The sequence below is a fragment of the Desmodus rotundus genome, chromosome 9 (genome assembly GCF_022682495.2).
Source record: "Desmodus rotundus isolate HL8 chromosome 9, HLdesRot8A.1, whole genome shotgun sequence".
Classification (NCBI taxonomy): domain Eukaryota; kingdom Metazoa; phylum Chordata; class Mammalia; order Chiroptera; family Phyllostomidae; genus Desmodus; species Desmodus rotundus.
Window position 1 is genome coordinate 92,991,530 of NC_071395.1, and position 10,955 is coordinate 93,002,484.

The following is a 10,955-nucleotide window of genomic DNA, read 5'->3' on the forward strand; positions in this document are numbered from 1 at the left end:
GGTCCCTCCTAGCGCGCTTGCTGCGCCCCAGCCCCGCGCGGCCCACAGAGCGCACAGCGCCGTTCACTTCGCAGTGTAGCGTTTTATTGTTTTCTCGCGTTTTATTGTTTTTTCTCTTTCTTTTCTTTTACTTTTCTTTTTTTTTTTTCGTTTCGTCTCACTCCGGAGCGAAAAGTGAAAACCTGAGGTGGAGCCCGGGGGCCAGGCGAGCAAAGCCCGGGCGGAGGGGCCGAGGGGCTGGCGGGGTGGGAGCTCCTCCGGTCGGGGCTTTCTCCTGCAGCCAAGGACCACCGCCCACCAGCCCTGTACAATATAGATGCTCATGTAAAATGAAAAAACTTTTAAATGCTATGAGTTAATCTCTAAATATTATGTACACAGCAATGTACACTTTTGAATAAATTAATACCAATTTGCGTATTCTGGGAATCTTAAAGCTTATTTACACAAATTACCATTTATTTCATAAATATCTTTTTTTTTTTTCCCTGGGGACTCAAGGCAGAAGTGCCACTCACTCCGCGGACCCGGGGGTAGAAGGGGCGCCTGTCTCTTGGGGGGAAGAGGCGGGAGGACTAAAAGAACAGGCCCCTCCCCGCTCAAGTCTACACTGACTCCAGTCCTCACTGACCCCAGCATCCCTCATCCCGGATTCTCAAGCCGTCCGGGCAGGAGGCTAAGGCCTTCTAGGGCTCCCTCCGAAGCTCCCACCCTGAAGCCCTGCACCTTCTGGCTCCTGATGAGACCACTGGGCTGGCACGAGGTCTCCCCACAGCGCTGGAGGACCCGGAGCGGCCCCCCGACGATGCCGCCTTGACACCGGAGCAAATCTGGACCGAGTCCAGTGGCTCCAAAGCGACTGTGATCCCGGGAGCAGGATTCCTTGTGAGGCCCAGGGAAGTGTCCCTGGACCCCGCTGGCTGGTCAGGGCTCTATTCTGCTGCTGCAGCCCGCTTTTGCTCCTTTATTTAAATAAATACCCATTCTGTGCTGTACAGGTCCCAAGCAGCAAGGGCAGGCAGCCCGGGAGGCCTTCGTGGCAGCGGAGTAGCTGGGCAGCTCCCTCACTTGGGAGACTCCCTGCCCGGGGAGAGGGCTCGCTGGCTCTCCAGCCCACTCACCAGTCTCTGGATGCTCTGCAGTTCACTGGCCGCCTCTTTGGCTGAGCCGCTGGGCGACAGGGCACCACGGGGCGGAGCCCCCACTTTACGGAGAGCCAGCTCAGGCAGCGGGCTGGGCTCCCGGCTGTTGCTGCCTGCAGCCTTGGAGCCCTCCGCCGCCAGCCCAGTGGTGAGGAGACTAGTGCTAGGCGGGATGGTGACCGGGATCTGGTAGGGGCTGAAGCGCAGACGGGGCCGGGCACTGCCCAGAAAGGGGCTCCGGGAGAGGGAGCCAGCGGCAGCAGCGGCTGCGGCGGCAGCACTGGTGGCTGGCAAAGCGGAGGCAGCTGCAGCAGCGGCTGCCATGTAGGTGTAGGGGTACGGGAAGAGGCCTCCGAAAGTAGGCATTGGGATTCCCTGGAAAAAAAACAAAACAAAACAGAACACCACAAGGGTTAGGCATCCTGCCTGAGGTGTCGCTGAGGGTGAGCTTGGTGCTGGGGGTGGTGTTACAACGAGGACTCCTTGCCCTGCGGTTTCGGGAATAGAAGGCCAGAGCTCACGTAACTATGACCCCAAGCAGCACAGTTAGACCTGAGCCAGTATGCCTACGGCGCACTTCAAGTTGACACAAAGGCCTGGCACCATCGAGCTCTGTGCCCGTAAGAGTAGCGGGAAGGACATTCCAGGTGGCTGAACTAGCGTAGGCAAAGGCCGGGAAGGAGGAAAGAGTGCAGGGGTTGGGCCAGGTGGCAAGCAGTCAGCTTTGGTTGTCTTGGGAGGTTCTGCTCACTTAGAACCGTGTCCTCCCCAGCCCTGCAGGCGCCCCCAAAGGGCTGAGGAAGCGCAGGTAGGGGGGGAGGAGCTTATAAATTTTCCTTCTGCTTGTCCACCTGCTCAGAGATCTTTGCGGGGACCAGGAGAAGGGCGCAGATGCCAATCAGTTTACAAGCTGGCCTGAATATGCTATAAAGAACTCCTGGCCTCACCTCAGCGGCAGCTGAGGAAGGAATGCAGTCTTTTGCCTGCGGAGAGCACAGTAGCCAGGAAACCTTGGATAAACACCGCCTGAGTCCATGAGGCCCGACTTTTGGATTATCTGACCTTTGAAATAATGGCTCACTCCCCAGAGTATGTGGGTATGGGGAGGAGGGCAGGGAGCTGACTGTGCTGGGCTTCTAGGGAGACTCAGGCCTGGCTCAGGCAGGGGGGAAAAAAAGAAGCAGCTTAGTCAGAAATGAAAAAATATCCTTCCTAGAAGGTCAAGTCCTACTGGGCATTCAGGCCTGGCATCTCAAGTTGGGAGGAAGGAGGAAGGTGTCAGTTCTCCCAGGATTTGGCTCTATCTGATGGCCAGGGGTGGGCTGCCCTGGCTTGGGTACCTAACCACTAGCAGTATACCAAGTGATGCCTCCAGAGAGTGGGGTATTCTCACCCTAACCTTGCACCTGTCGGTCAGGCTGTGTCTAGAAGCCGTGGCTTCTCCATGACCTCTGTGATGCCTGTCACCAGAATTTGTCTGGGGAGGAGACACTCATATACACACAGAATCAAGGGTTCAGATTCCACCTCCAGACCCTGAACTCCATTTTCCAGAAGCTTCCTTGCCAGCTCAGAGTCCTGGATATGTGATGTTAGTGCCTCCAACACTCACTCCACACCCTCCCACTGAGCTCTATTTAAAATCTCCTCCCCCACTTTAAAAAAAATATTTGCTTCTAAACCAAAGGAGCCTTCTCAGACCTGAACTCCTATTTTCCTTCCCCTAAGATATGATCTCAAGGGTTCAATTTGCCAGAAACCTCAGAGGGAAGAAAATGAATGAAGAGAATCCAAATCTTTCCACAGGGAATATTCCACCCAAGCAACCAAAGAGGCCGCTCTCCCCATCCCATCTCCTTATTTTGCTGCTGGCTACAGTTTAATGAACTCTCCCCTGGGAGCTCAGAATTTCAACCTGGGCCTGGGGAACTGAGCTTCTTTTCCCAAAGATGTGTGGCTGGGGGTTTAGGAGACCCAAGGTGGGGGAAGGAACAGCCTTGCCCTTTGTCAGGTTAGGGGACTTCCTGGAGGGCCTGAAAAAGGTATCTGGAGGTGGGTCATTTTGGTGGTCAATTGTCCAGGAAATATTGCGAAATGTCCTACCCCCTTTGTCCATCCACCTTGGGGGGGGGGCTCTCAGGGATTTACAGTGAGTCGAGGGTCTTTGATCCCAAGGGAAATGTCCTGAGGCCAGGAAAGTGGACTTCACAAAGGCCAGGGGCAGCCCCAGTCTGTCGGAGCTGGAAGAATCTGATGGACTCCCTCATTCTGGGTTATAGAGAACCTCATCCTGGGTTGTGGTTATCGAGGAGGCAGCAGGCCCAGAGAGGGTCAGGGACTTGCCCAAGGTCACACAGGAGTCAGAAGAAGAACCATGGCCAGACCCTGGACCTAGAGTCTTAGCATCCCTGGACCTAGAGTCCTAGAGAGTGCGTATCAGGTCTCCCCAGGACGGAGTCCTTGCCCGCTAGAATCTCAGAGCGCCCTAAGCCCCCTGCCTAACCCGACAACGCACGTTGCTCCTCCTCCCTCCATCCTGATGCCACCAGACCACAGGCCTTACCTGAGATGCCAGCATGTGCTGGGAGAGGTGGAACGGGAAAGGCGCCGCGGTGCTCGCCGCACTGACGGCGGGGCCCAGCCCGCCTGCGTCCAGCCCGGTGGTGGCCCCTGGCCCGCCGCCTCCGCTATTGCCACTGCCGCCCGCAACCGAGGCCAGCAGGTGACCCATGCCCATGGCGGAGAAGGCTCCAGGGCCCATGGCGAACTGTCCCGGGTGCAGAAAGAGCGGCTGGCCAGCCCCCAGTGGCCCGAAAAACTGCTGCCCATGAAGATGGCCTGAGAAAGCCAGTCCCGGGAGGTGGCCGGCGCCCAGCGGGGACGCGCTGTCTGTCTGCACCACCAGCGGTGCCAGGCTGGGCTCCTTGCCCTCACCCGCCTCCTTGCGCCCCTCGTCCTTCCGCCGGCCTTCGGCCCGCTCCTTCTCTAGGGTCCGCAGACCAAAGGGGCCGTCCCCGCCGCCCTCCGCCGGCTCCTTGCCCCTCTCTGGGCTGCGCCGCTCCCGGGCGCGCTCAGGTTCGGTCAAGCGAGGGGGGCTGCTGCCGTCCAGGGCCGGGCTGCGGCCTAGCGCGGGTCCCGCGCGCTCCTCGCTCAGCCTCTCGGGTTCTGGATCACTGTCTGCGGCGAACGACTTATCCTCGGCTGCAGGAGGAGGGGAAGCATGGGGTCACAGGGGCTTGGGAAGAGAGACGCGAAGGCTCTCCCCGGGTCTGGGGCGCGTTGGAGAGACTTGGAAAGGCCTGTTGTCGGGGAGAGCAAGTCGATGGCTTCTAGATTCTCGTCGGGCAAGGGGGAGCGACAGGTCACCTAACCCAAGTCTCCTACATACAGTGGAGGAAACTGAGCCGCGGGGAGTTTCCTTTACTCCAGAGTCACACAGCGCCGGAACCCAGCTTGGAGTCCAGCCGGGTCTTCTGACTACGAGGGGCCGTCCTTACAGGGGCGTCCGTTTGGGAAGCCCCATCCCAGACACTGTGAACGCTTCCCAGGGCCTGAAGGGTTAGCCTGGCGTTGAGCAAAGAGCCAGCCGGCGCCCGGAGGAGACCCTCCCTTTCTCCTTCCCCCACCCCTGGTCCGACCGCCGGACCCTCACCTCTGGTCCGGTGCAGGCGGAGGGGACTAGGCGCTGCCCCGGGGGACGGTGGCGGTTCCCGTGCGGGGGGAGGGTCGCAAGACGAGGCGTCCGATTCGGCGCCGTCGCGCTCCGGCTTGCAGTGTTCTTCGTACAAGCGCAGAGAAGGCAGCGTCAGCTGCTTCCTGGGGACAAACGGAGGGCGTGGGTCAGAGGGGAGTGCACCCACCTTCACGCCCTGCTCCCCAGGCACCCGCCGCGGAGCGGCCCGTAGCGTCCCTCACCTTTTCTCCCTCCTGCCGTTCCCGGTGTCCCGGAAGCCCTTGGCAAACGGGTTGTTGTCGATCTTCAGCTGAGTGATCTGCGGGGACCGAGGGGGAGGCACCAGGTCAGGATGCCGCTCTTCGAGCCTGGCCTGGGTCACCCCGAGGTCAGCGGCTGCTGGCCCGCAGGAAAGCCCGAGAGTGTCTGCTTGGTGCCCTCCCACCTGGGGTGGACGGCTCTGAACCCAAAGGCGAGGTGAGGCCGGCGACAGGGCCTCGCGGAAAGCGACAGGGTCTCTCCTTCGAAGTATTCGAAGCAGAACCGCTCAGCTTACACACACAGGCCCAGAGCTGTGAGCACAGAGTCGAAATCTGCCCGAGCATGCACACGGCTCACGCGCGCAAACAAACCCGGCACTTGAAACCGCAGCGCACACGCAGGTCCGTCGACACAGAAAAGACAAGTCACACTCGCAGGCCCACGCACACGCAAGTACACACAGAAAAAAAAGGTGCCCACAGAACAAACGAAAACACGCGCTCCACACGCATCCTCGCACCCCAAATAGTGCGCGCATACTTGATCTCACACTTCGGCTCACAGAGACAGGGAGGGGGGTGTCAGGGCGCTCTGGACCCTGTCAGTCACCGGGGTGGTACACACCGACACAGCTCTACCGGGGGTGGCGCTTTGCCCCTTCGCAGAGAAGGTGTACAAAGGCATCAAGCAGAAAAAGCGCTTTGGCTTAAAGGAAAAGTCTCTAAGCATCTCCCAAGAGGTCTTGGGCCTGGACTGGCCCCAAAGGGGTTTGCTTTGGGGGTTGCGTCACCTGCCCCGACCTCTGGCTCCCCCGGGGAGAGTGAAAGCTGGGCCCCCGGTTCTTAGCGCGGGGTTCCTAAGCAGCGGGAGAGCCTGGGCAGATTGCCTCGGGCACCCTCTCTTCATTTAAATTCCTATCCCTGAGCCAAGAAATAAACGAATGAAATGTAAAATTGTGCGCGCGGGCCCGAAGTCTCTGCTAATTGCTAAGTAAACATCTCCACCCCAACGAGAGCCCAGCTGTTGCGCGCCCCAGGGAGCGCGTGTATGTATACGTGTGGTGGACTTGGGAGGGAGCCTGGGGCGTCTCGGTGCGTGCTGCCCTTAAAGATGAGAGGCTTGGTGCTCCGGGAGCGGGCTGTCAGGGGGCGGGCTGGGTTGGCAGGGGCTGCGGATGGATGTGCGTGGAGGGTTGGAGACTGCATGCGTGTAGCGGCGTCGGTGCAGGGGCTGGGCCGGTCACCCGTTCCGCGCACCTTGTCGTTCTGGTAGGCAGTGACCGCGATGAAGTCGGTTTCGGGGAACACGTAGGTGCGGAAGGTGCTGTAGGGCAGCTTCAGGATGTCGTTGGCTCGCACGATGTGGAAGCGGGGTTGGTACTTGTGCATGGAGTTCAGGATGGTCTGCGGGGAGGGCAGGGGTCAGCCGGCAGCCCCCAGGCTTTGGCGGGAGCATTTCCACTCTCTAGGGACTTGAACCCTTTCCATTTCTCTCACACGGCTCTGCTTTCCCTACACACCCCACCCCCACCCCTTTCTACTTTCTCCTGTCTTTCCTGCTCTTTTTCTCCTTCATAATTCTTTTTATTCTATTTCTTCCTTTCAACGTTCTTTTATCAATTCCTCTCTTTCTCCTTTTTAAAAAATTATCCCCATTGAAAACAAATAAATAAAACAAAACAAAAACCCTCCACAACCCCACTCTTAGCCTGTCTTCCTGGGCTCACGGCCAAAGCCCTAGTAAAAACCCAAGGAGAGAAGATTGGGAACTGGGAGGCCGTGGACTGACCTAACTCTGAATAGGCAGTTTCTTCTGCCTCTTGAACTACCCCCTCCCATTCGCTGGGGCCCCGGCTCAGGCGATAAAGGAGAGAACACCCAAATTCCCTTCTCCTGGTCGGGCATCTGCCTTTGGGAGGAGAGATGGGATTCTCAGAGAGGGTATCTAGGTGCTGGTTTAAGTTTTAAATCTCCTAGTTGGCGGAGAGGGATGGGGACACAGCTCTTGGAGAAGGACAAGCACAAGTTGAGGCCGTGGCAGGTCTTCCAAGGTCAACACCTAAAGATCAGTGTCTGCACAACAGAGTCCCAGCCACACTTGCATGCCACTGGTCGCTAGGTAGGGTTTTCAGAAGGCCTGACCCCAAGCCGAGATTGTGAGCAGCCTGGAACTTGCCAGCCCCTATCCTGCTGTTCCCCGGGCTTACAAAGATCAGAGCCCCCTGGACCCAGGCTCAGCCTGTGTAAGCCACAGGGCAGTGGCCTGGGCAGGGGCACTGGGGACACCCCCTGCCTCTCAGGCTTCAACCCTCAGCCGCGGTGCTGGCTGCAGCCTCTGACCGCCCACCCCGAAGCCGGGCCCACACTCACGAAGCCGTGTTTGTCGGAGATGTTGTTCGTCAGCTTCAGCTTGTGGAAGGCCACAGGCTTGGCCATCCACTGCTCTCCCGTGGCCGGGCTGTCCGGGTGGATGTACATGCGCTTGGGCATCTCCGGGTCGGCCTTACCGGCCACCATCCAGCGTGAGTTGTGGAATTTATACCGGCAATCATCAGCGGCCACAATGTCCATCAGCAGGATGTACTTGGCCTTCTTGTCCAGACCACTGACTCGCACCTTGAACGGAGGAAACATCCGCCTGCGAGGAAAGGAACGGGGAAGGTGCCGTGGGGCCCTGCGGTGTGTCCCGGGACTCCCCCTGGACACACACCGCTGCCTGCAGCTCCCCCGTCTGGGTTTCCCTCTGGTCACTGTTCTGCCCCCTTATTGCTGTCTGGGAGACCCCACCTGCGGTTGTTACTCCTGGGAAATCCCAGTTCTGCCTTCCCATGGCCCTTTGCTCAGATCCGGCGACCCTCTCACCCTTGTCTGGGATAGAAGCCAATGTCCAGGAAAGACATCCAGATCCTCTGAAAATACACCTGCTTCTCTTGAGTCACCCCGAAATTTGTTCAGGGGTATACCCACCGGGGACAGAAGCTCCCAGAAACAAATCCAGAGGATTTGGGGCGGGGGGAGCAGGGTTGCAGTGCTGGAACAAGGACCCTGACCCTGAAGTTCGGGGGAAGAGGGCGAGCCTGCGGCCTGGGCTCTCCGAGGCTGAATCGAAGAAGGGTGGAAGAGTCGGGGGCTGTGGGTTTCTTTTGGCTTTCAGGCCTCGGGCGGAGTGTGAGTCCGGAGCTCCTTGTTCTTAGGTCCGGACGAAGGTCCCGGCCGGGTTAGGGCTGCAACTGGGCCCGCTCTACCTCGCTGCCGGGAACGGAGCGGCCGGCGGCAACCAGCGGGCCAGCCTGGGTCTAGCGGTGCGCGGGTCCCGTTCTGGGCTCCAGGGTCGGAAGAAAGTCCGGAAGACGCTGGACCCCGGGGTCCAAGCCCGATCGGGAGGCAGGAGAGCAGGGTGACGAGGCTAAGAAGCAGCAGCCGAGACCTCCGAGACCCGCCAGGGCCGAGCACTGGGGCCTCCTCCACTTGGAGACACAGCATGGTTGGAACTATTCTCTAGGAGCATGTTTTTGTTTTACTTCATTCGGGAACTTTTGGTGTTTTAGTTCTTAAAACATCGCTCGATGCCAAAAGAGAAAAACCATTCGGTTCTCTGAGGGGGCTAAGCGCAGCGCCGGGCCGCACTGGGAGCCCGGAGCGAGGGGCTCGGCGCCGACGGGTGCAGTGGGTCCCCCAGCCCGCCCGCCCTCGCGCCCTCCGGCCAGCGGGCCGCCCTACCTCCCGGACTTGGTGATGACCATCTCGGTGCCCAGCTTGTGGAACTGGTCCCACAGCTCTTTGGCCTCCAGCGTCACCTTGGGGTCGTCCTCCACCTCGTCCTCGGGCTCCAGGCTCTTAAGCGAGCGCAGATGCGCGGCGGGCGGGTGCGGGCCGAGTGCCGAGACGTGCAGCCCCGCCTCGGCCGCCGCCGCCGCCGCCACGGCCGCCGCCCCCGCCAGGCCCGGGTCGGGCAGCGGCTTGGCCAGCGCGCCGGGCGGCAGTGCGAGCGCGGGGAAGAAGGAGGGCTGCGCCGCCGCCAGGAAGGCGGACATGGGGAAGTCGGCCGGCCGTGGCGCGTGGAACGGATGGTAAGCCATGGCGCTGGCCGCCAGCGCCGGCTCTCTCATCGGGACATCCGGCCCAGGCGCCCGGGGGCCGGGGCCGGGGGCGCGGGGCTCGGACCCCCGGCCCGGGCGGCGGCGCGCGAGGAGGAAGGGCGACCCGGGTGGCAAGCGCGGCGGCGGCTCCTCCCGGCTCCCCGTCCGGCGCACGGCGAGGGGCGCGGGGCTCTGGGCGCGGGGGTGGCGGGGGCTCTGCGCGGGGCTGGGCTGGGCTGGCCCGCTCCGGCGCCGGGGACCACGCGCGACTGGTTAGATCTTGTCGTGATCTCTGGAAAACTGTGACTATCTCACATGTCCTGCCCTGCTCGGATCCCCTGCGCTAACGAGCCAGGCCCCCCTTGATTGCTGATTTTACGCTTTTTGGACCAATTGTGGGTCTCCGGGGGCGGGGTTTTGACAGCTCAGGCCAAGCTCCGGCCGGGAGGGGGGCCGGGGAGAAGGTGTCGGAAGCCTCAGCAGTAAGAAAACATGTCAACAGAATAAAATATTAACCAATGACGGGCCAGCGAGCCCCGAGACCCCTCCCCCTGCCCCGGCCCCCACCCTGCGCCAGTGCCCGAGGCTTCCTGCGCGGGGACTGGGAAGCCCGCGGGCCGACCCGACCCGCCGAACGGGCTGAGGCGGGGGGCGCCCGGGTCTCCGGGCTCCGGGAAAGGACCCCCAGCCGCACGCCAGCCCCAAGTGCAAAGCATTGACACGGCCCCGAGAGGAGAGGGGGCGCCCTCCTCCCGTGCCCGGCAGCCCGGACGCTCTGGCCCGCGCCCCAGTTTGGCCTCCGACCCCGCTCCGGGCCGCGGCGCCGCCCGGGGCCCCTGCACTCCGGAGGGAGGCTGCGGACGCGGGAAAGAGAGGCCGGTGGGCGGGCGAATCGGGAGGCGCGGGCGGCGGAGGTCGCGGAGCGGAACCCAGGTGTCGGGAGCTGGTGAGTGGAGCGGTGGCAGAGCCCTGGTGGGGCCGGCACGGGCGGGAGCGGGACTCGAGGCCTTGCACTCGGGAAACGCGGGGACCCCCGAGCCCGCGCCTTCCCTTAGTGAAGACTCAGGAGGCACCTGGAGTTCCGGGCAAGCCCTGAACTCGGCCCAATATTGGTTTGCGTCCCGACCCGGCCCTGAGCCTTCCGAGGGCCAGGAGAGCGGATCCTCGGGGCTGGGAAGGGAGGGCACCTTTCGCCGAGCACAAGGCGGCACCGCGCGGGCTGATCCTGGGCCCCCAGATTCTTGACCAGCAACCCAACGAATTTTCGCCGCACCCGGTACCGGAGCCACAAGTCTCCCACACCCTAAACACAGGCATCCTCCCGCGGCTCTCCGCAGCTTCCCTAGAGTTTCCAGCGTTCGCCAGCGCACGTCTCCCAAGTTCCCCAGCGCCGGGCTGTGGGGTCGGAATGTCCGTGCGCACCTGTGGCTGAACACCCCCACCCCGCGAGGCTGAACCTACTCTTCCCATTCAGTCTTCGTTTCACGGCAGCCCCAGTATTCCTCTAACCTCACGCCGAGGTGTGCGTGTGTGCGCGTGTGTGCGTGTTACACACCACCTGGGTGGCGGTGCCCCCTGTGCGCAGCGGGAGCGGCGCTTTAAGGTGGGCTCCCTAGAGACTGAAGCGGCCACACACCTGCTTGAATCGCGCTCGGGCGCCGACACTCAGACAGATTCCTGGCTGTCGCCTTCCGAAGGACAAGACGGACCACCCACTACTGGGCGTGGGTGACACTCCTGCCCGCACAAACAGTGCAAGTGCGGGTGAGCCGAGCGGGCCGTGTGCCCGCGTGGTGGTCGC

The 10,955-nt window shown here is 61.5% G+C and overlaps 1 protein-coding gene across 1 annotated transcript; it reads right to left on the bottom strand.

Moving 5' to 3' along the window:
* Nucleotides 1–420: 420 nt before the first annotated feature.
* On the bottom strand, nt 421–9,511 carry TBX2 (T-box transcription factor 2). Its single transcript, XM_024573258.3, has 7 exons — nt 8,796–9,511; nt 7,446–7,713; nt 6,333–6,479; nt 5,058–5,134; nt 4,795–4,958; nt 3,706–4,343; nt 421–1,517 (listed from the first exon to the last, which is right to left on the bottom strand). The coding sequence occupies exons 1-7, from the start codon at nt 9,182–9,184 to the stop codon at nt 1,065–1,067; spliced, it is 2,136 nt and encodes a 711-aa protein (XP_024429026.3). The 5' UTR covers nt 9,185–9,511; the 3' UTR covers nt 421–1,064.
* Nucleotides 9,512–10,955: the final 1,444 nt, after the last annotated feature.